Source organism: Oryzias melastigma, linkage group LG6 (genome assembly GCF_002922805.2).
Source record: "Oryzias melastigma strain HK-1 linkage group LG6, ASM292280v2, whole genome shotgun sequence".
Taxonomy (NCBI): Eukaryota; Metazoa; Chordata; class Actinopteri; order Beloniformes; family Adrianichthyidae; genus Oryzias; species Oryzias melastigma.
The window spans coordinates 20,648,845-20,656,519 of NC_050517.1; the positions used below are offsets into that span (position 1 = coordinate 20,648,845).

At 33.1% G+C, this 7,675-nt stretch overlaps 1 protein-coding gene across 1 annotated transcript in view; it reads right to left on the reverse strand.

The window, feature by feature from the left end:
• Window positions 1-6,579, reverse strand: part of LOC112151749 (anoctamin-1) — a 23,786-nt gene extending 17,207 nt beyond the window's left edge. The window contains exons 1-5 of the mRNA XM_024280802.2: window positions 6,312-6,579; window positions 2,978-3,147; window positions 1,691-1,996; window positions 726-821; window positions 384-556 (exon numbers count right to left, since the gene is read on the reverse strand). Of these exons, the coding sequence (XP_024136570.1) occupies window positions 384-556; window positions 726-821; window positions 1,691-1,996; window positions 2,978-3,106 (704 nt within the window). The 5' untranslated portion in view covers window positions 3,107-3,147; window positions 6,312-6,579. The remainder of the gene's footprint in view (window positions 1-383; window positions 557-725; window positions 822-1,690; window positions 1,997-2,977; window positions 3,148-6,311) is intronic.
• Between the last annotated feature and the right edge of the window lie 1,096 nt (window positions 6,580-7,675).

Genomic DNA, 7,675 nt, shown 5'->3' on the forward strand with positions numbered 1-7,675 from the left:
TATGTATGGTATGGTATGGCATAGTATGGTATGGTATGGTATGGTATGGCATGATATGGCATGATATGGCATGGTATGGTATGGTATGGCACAGTATGGAATGGTATGATATGGTATGGTATGGTATGGTATGGTATGGTTATATTGTATTGCATTGTATTCTATCCTATTATATAAAGAGTAACATGTATTAGTGAAAAGCATTAAAGTTACATTAATATTAAAACTCTTTTCCAATAAGATCATGAAATCATACAAAACTATGATTTACAGAATACCCAAAAACACTATGACCAGCCAGTCGTTCGTGCATGCAGCCCAGAGGAACTTCTATGGTGAGTTTTTCTACCATTTACGGTCATATTTTTGTGAAATACACTTACAGGTGGAGTTTGTCTCTGATAAATGGGTGTTTCAGGGTTTTGAAGTAGACTCTTGACTGCGAGTCTTTGTGGATGTCAGTGTCTGGAACGTCTGGTTGAAACGGGCTGTTCAGCATGGCCACTACAGAATCCCACATTCCAGCAACACCAGTCCTCTTCCGCAATTCACATTTCTGCTCAAAAGTAACATGGATTAAATAAAAATGTGAGAAAAAAAGTAGCAATTTTAGCTGTTTTACTTTCCTTCACAAAAACCCTCAGATTTCCATCAGAACTCCAAATATTCAGTCAAAAATGTAATCTAAAGTAAACGTTAAATAATAATGAGGTGTTAAATTGTACCTTCTTTACAGCAACTTTGATCTTCTGCAGCTCTGCTTCTCGACTGAGAATTGGCCATGGGATGTGCAACCGAATGAACCCAATTCCTTTAGACCTCTGCTCATAAACACACACAGATCAATGCACATGATAATAAAACACACAGTTATTTTTCTCTACCATTAACAATAATAATAATAATAACTGACTGAACTTATCCATGTCAAAACATCTAAAAATTACATAATACCTTTATTAAAAATCTCCCACTTGCACTAAAGAGAGACAAGCTTACCCATAATTAATACATTTACAAAGCCCAATTTATGTAATACTAATCAAGAAGTAACTGGTAACTAGTAAGCCACAGTCTGTATGAGCACAAATGTTTATTTTAGTTATATTAAATGAAATCTTCATAAAAATGTCAACTTTTTACCCCAAAACGAAATTATTTGTACTAGTTATTGCCAGTATCATTATAAATATCAAAATATGTAAATTCTTGACATAGTATTAAAAAGTATCCTTAAATACCAAACTTTGGAAGGTGTAGTTACAGTTTCACACTTGGTGTTGCAGTACCCTAAAATAGGTATTAGAACTTGGCTTTTAAAAAGAGAGCAAGGAATGCACAAGCAGTAATGAAACTACAAAAACTACTTCAGCATCAGCAAGGCAAGTGCAGTGCAGCAGCAGCGATGAGCACATCAGGTCAATCTCAATTCTTGCTGGACAGCAGCTGCGCTCAGATTAACTTTTTGGGGCCAAATAACCTTGGAGTTGATCACCCATGGAAGTGTGCCTCAAAAATTATCCAGCAGAATTTTTCTTTGGGAAGAAAAGGAGTTTCTCTAGTTCATGTAAACTATAACTGTTTCAACACAGAGCAATTATTTAAATACCTTAGCATCTTAATAAGAAGAAAAGCTGTTCATGTAAATACAATAATATAACCCTTTCTAAATGAAAGCGAAGACTCTCACCTCTTTATCTCGCTCAATCTGTAGTCCAGCCTCCAGCAGTCCCGCTTCAAACTCCTGTCTCATTAAAGCTTTTTCCTCCTCGGACAGCTTTGATTCCTCTGGCTCTCCGGCAGCTGCCCCCACCTCTCCAAGCTCTGGTTCTGCTTCCAGTCGACTTGGTATTGTAATTGGCACACTCCCATTGGAAGTAATGGAAAGCCTTGACTTAGAGGCAGACTTCTTTTTGTACTTGTAGCAAAGAATATAGTCCACTTTTCTTTTGCCATCAGCGAAGAAAAGGCCAGGTCCTAAATCGATGCCAGACTCCTGAAAGCAGATGCATGCAGCTGTTTGTCTCCAAATCAAGAATTTAACATTGTTTGTCAACCTGTTGCACAGCAAAAGCTCACTGCAATAAAAACACAAGGATTCTGTTGTGGAAGGGGCAAAAAGTGATGCAAATGGATTGAAGAATGGAATGATTGATGCTGCAAGAAGAGCAACTAAAATATTTCAAAAACATTAATCTTTTCAAGTTTTAGTTTCTTAGTAATGACAGAGAAAATTTTAGAATAATGCAGACTTGTTGAGATGACCATGTATTTCATGATGTTCTGCTAACTCTAGTATTTTTAGCAAGAGATATTAATATGAAAAAACATACAAAAAATCAGGATTGTAGAGTCTTAGAATTAAGAAACCAAAATATCAAATGAATAATTCATTTTTTATTAGTGTAAAAATATTTTGACTCATTCTTCTTCAAAGTTCTTTGAAGATTTGTATGTTTTTTCCGTTAACAGATTGCAGATTGACTTTTGTACATGAACACATTGCTCTGTCTCAGTTGTAAGACGTCACAATTAGTCTCATTTTTCTGCATTATTAAATTATACTTATGGTTTGTTGGGATGCTAGTTTAAAAAAATGTTTGCTGTTTTATTGAGAAAAAAAAATTCTGCTGTTAAACCCTTTAAAGCCCCACTCCCATCATCTACTGATCTATTTTAAAAGTGCTCCAGGTGGTCTTTTGATGATGATTATGTAGTTTTTAGCCTAAATCAATTGTGGGTTAAACTTGGTGTGAAGTAAGACCTACTTCATTTCCCATCATTCTCTCCTGCTAGCTCACAGACCCTCAAAACCCCAACATAATGCTAGCATGTTCATTCAGTGTAATTCTAATGAAAAACAGGAGGATTAAAGTCAATGAATGCATAATAACCAAACTGAAGATGGAGGTGAAACAGAAAACCTGAGATTTTACAGACTAAGTGTGTTACTGTTGCAGATGAAAAGCAATCATACCGGGAGTGGAGGCTCATCACTGTAAGATGAGCTGACAGGTCCTCCATTGACAGCATCAAGGCCAAACCCGGATAGCGATCGGGCCAACGAAACGAGCGTTGCTGAGTGAAAGGACGGTGACTCACTCATAGCTGTAGTGAAGGATATACACTCTTTTCCGTTTCATCCCTCTGTTAGAACGTGGAAAAACATCAGTCAGTAGTGAGATCACTGGTTTACACTGGTAAACATCCGATGCAGTAACTTTAAATGAAAAATTATATTTATTGTATTAATCTTTATTATAAATTTGACACAGAATTTCAACCAGGATTACTCAACCATGGTTATTTTGTTTAAAAATGTGATTTGTAGTGAAGAAACCTAAAAAAAAAAAAAAAAATGTAGTACTGTGGTTAGGCGTGATGCCATTTATGTGGGAAAACAAACCATACTAGCTTTTTTCATCAACTGATGTTGAAGTCAAGGATTAAGCATGAAAAAAAAGGCAAAACGATATAGTTTGCAATCAGTATTAGGCAATTTGATCCCTAAAATTTTCCTTCAAATGTTAGGAAAGAAATAGTTTAACACAAAATGTGTGTATTTTTTTTTTTTTTTTAATTGGAAGAAAATGCTATTAAACTGAGACACATTTTCATTATCAGATCTGTTCTTAGCACAAAAGCTATTTTGCTTTGTTTAGCTATAAAAGCCACCAATAGCAGAACCAGTTATTTAGATATTTCAAACCAAATTTGGGATAGATGTACCTCAGAATCCTCTCTCTTAGAAAAGCCTGGTTGCCAAGAGAAAAATCCAAAATGGTGACTATTTTTAATGATGTCGCCCAATTTACTCAATTGCTGCTATAATATTCTGTCTATCTGCCTCCTTCTCTACAATACCCAAAATGCAGTCTTTAAACTCAGTGGGTACCTACAGAATACTTACATTATATATATATATATATATATATATATATGTGTGTGTGTGTGTGTGTCTAAAATCCTGGATTTTCCTTGTGCCAAATGTGCTTTTCTGAAAGAGGATTCTAAGGTACATCCATGCCAAATTCAGTGTTTGTACCACAAAATGCACAGTTAGTTTAATTACCGGCTTAACTGCAGCATGAAGATGAACTGTGAGCTAAGCAGAGAGCTGACAATAAATGAGTCAAATTCCAGTCAATTAAAGACATGCATCACTGTTTATCATCACCTCATTTAACCAATTATTAGCAAACACAACATTGACTCCTGGGGTTTAGCTCTTAACTCCTGAAGGCATTTTAATGTTGCAATCAAAGGCTCCTAATTTACCGACCGGTGACCTTCTTTTAGCAAAGTGATGTGGTGCACTATAGATTTTCAGTGTCATTTTAAACTGATTTTGAAAAGGAATTGTCGAGCCAGTTATAAATAAATAGTAGGATCATTAAATACATTGATTAAATTTTGCTTTTTAAAATATATAAAAACCTTGATATACATGATGATCGCTTCAGTGCTATAGTTAAAATATTTATGAAATTCATTTTTTACTGTGGTATTTCTCTCAGAAATCCACAACCCTTACTGAGAAGTTAGAACACTTAGATTTGATGATGATGATGGTCGGGCTGACAATAGTCAGACAATAGAGGGTTTTATCACAAATATGCTGATTTTTAGATTAGAAAGGTGTGATGACTTTAACGACATGGATATATTTGGCACAAAAAAGTATCTCTACCAGTCTGGATAAGTCACTATATGCATTTATGATTAACAGTTAACATGCTGAAAAACAAAAATGAGCTCTACTTTGTAATTCCTAAAATTAAATCTAAAAGTCTTGAATCTACACAGAGGAAAGTAGTGTGTGAATGTGTGTGTATGAGTGAAAGACACTTTGGGCCTTAATTGAGGTTGAAAAGTGCAATAATGTATGAATTTAAATTCAGCTTTATTTATAGAGCACTTTTCCTGTTGCAGGACACCTCAAAGTGCTTTTACATAAATTAATAAATAAGAATGAAAGTGAAAATTGTAATAATAAAAGGCCCCTCACACACATACACGTTATTCAAAATGAAAACAGGAGAAAAAAGTGAATAAACCTGATAATAAGGACAGAATCTAGACTAAAGGTATACACCATTTAACACTCATCTGATGTAGAGATGTAGTTTTTTATTCTAATCCATCAGACTTTAAAGCTATCGTTATATTTTTTTTTAATTTGTAATTGTAATTGCCAAATTGTTTTACGAAATTGACTCTACAGCATATTTTCACAACTATTTGTCCTAAACTAATGATTTATTTGCTCAAACTCAACCTCTTTGACCATAGTTTAAAAAATCATTTTTAGGTTTTACATAAAAATACAATATATCCAAACTCCTGCTAGTATTTAGAAAGACTTACAACATGTACTGATGGTGTGTTTGTGTTTCCTTGCACCAAGAAGATTTGTGCTTACAATTGTCTGTACAATAACAAAGCTGTTTTGACTATTTCATTCAATCTAAACGTCTAAATAATTTCATCTCAGCATTAACAATGCAAGAGATATCAATATTTCTTTGATTTAAATATTAATTTCCAATTTCCTCATGTAAAAACTTACAGTATATACACAGTAAAAATGTAGTAACTGCAGCTCTCTTTTCTTATATTCCAGTTTACTATTAACTTTGTTATGCTTCTTTAAGAAATATAAAAACAACTTCATGTACTTTGTCATGAAAATGTACCGAGAATTTGCCAAAATAAAATCTAATTGCAGCCTTCGTCACAAATTATTTTTGTCTCCACATTTCAAGAAACTTAACACCAAACTTTTATGTACTACATTGCAGTATTTCATATGGAACTTTGAAGTGTTTTCAATACTTGCTTCCACCTTGCTATAATATTCTTAGGAAATAAATGATTTGTAGCATTTTTATTAAGTAAAAGGCACAAACTAAAGCAAACAAGGGTACTTCTTATTTTCTAACTTTTACTTGCAGTCAAATGGAAGCTTAACATGTTCTACAAAATCCAAATAATTACTGGAGTTGGTTTATTTTTTAAAGGTGTTTGCAAATTTTTACAGGAATATCATGAAAAGTGTCTTTAATAAAATATAAACTTGAAAGAATGTAAATTCCTGTTTATTGTTAGGTACCTCTTTTTTGCACAAATACTTTTTTTCTTTGAAAATGCTTAAAAATAGTTTCCTATTTGAGGATAAAACAAATGTTTTTCCTAATGATGTGGACACTTGAACAAAAGTAAATCCAGGACAGCTAAAAAAACACTGCCATCAATGTATCGGACATGTTCACCGAGTAAATCTTTTAACTTGCTTTTAAATATTCACTTACATTATTTCATTCTAGTCCTTAAATGTGAACCATCTGAAGCTCGCTCGATTGACTGCATTACATTCCAGGTGCCGACTGGAGCTTGGAAAATCCAGTTTTACTCACTGCAATCCTTACACCTGAAATAACACACAAAAAAATATATCAGCAGATCATGACTATTTTCTTCTGTTTTTCCTGACATGCACCCATATTTATTTTAGAATTAGATTTTAAGAAGCTTCATGTTCACAGTTTCTCGAAAAAGTGGTTCTCAACCTTAATTCAGTTATGTAAAAATACTTAAACTAACAGCAAGCTTTAATCATGTTGTTTAAATTTCAAATAAGACCATTTCGGATAAATGCAGCTATAAAAATATTTAAGCAGAAAATTAAATTAAACTAAATTAATTTAGCATTAAAAAACAACAGGGCTAAAATTTTGGCAAAAAAAATCTAATAAACTACTTAGTGTCAAATGATATTTAAATTTAAAGCACAAATTACTGAGTAATAATCCTAAAATTCAGTTTTTTAATTTATCTTGTGGAAATATTTTTGCATAATTTTATTATTGTATTTGAAGTGCCTTTTAGTTCGCAGAAAAAAAACAGCGAAAAGCCAAGAAAATTTTGCACGACATTTTTACTATTTTTCTATTAATGCTATGAATTTATTTGTTTATTTATAAGAAATAAACAGGGTTCCTTGCTAAGCTAATCTGCAATTAGCTGTAGGTTTAGTGTACAGCGCCTTAGTCACTCATCTAATGAGTCAGAATGACTTTACTCCACTGGCTGATACTCTTCCTGCTGCCAACAATGTTTACACTGTCTGATGTTCATGGGTAACATTCTACTGAATTAAGTCTTAAAAATATGTATTTTGTCTTTATAGTTACACTTCAATACGTGTTCATGGAAAGCAAAACTTAAGTAGACTAACATTCTGGGACAAATATTAAATGTTAAGTCACAGAATCCCAGTGATAAAGATAAATGAGGACTCATCGGTTAAATAGTCTTTAATAAGAAGTTCAGAAGTAAACTTTTAATTGTCTGTCAATATGGTAATTCCTAAAATAGATTAAAGACCCACGCTGATCATGTTTTGATCTATTTCTAAAGGTTTTCCAGTGGACTTTTAATTATGATTGTGCTTATTTAGTCAAAATACAAAAAAATCTGCATTGTTTTTCAGGACATAGTTTCTACAGAGTAGGAATAGTTCAAAATTTGTTGTGGATGAAGATGTCGATGGAGAGTAAGCCTGCCCTAACTTCCCATCATTCATTTGTTTACGCTTTCTCTCTTCCTAGCTTACAACCCCAATATAACGTTATCGGTGCAACAAATATTGAGGCATACAGTTTTAAGCCAAATG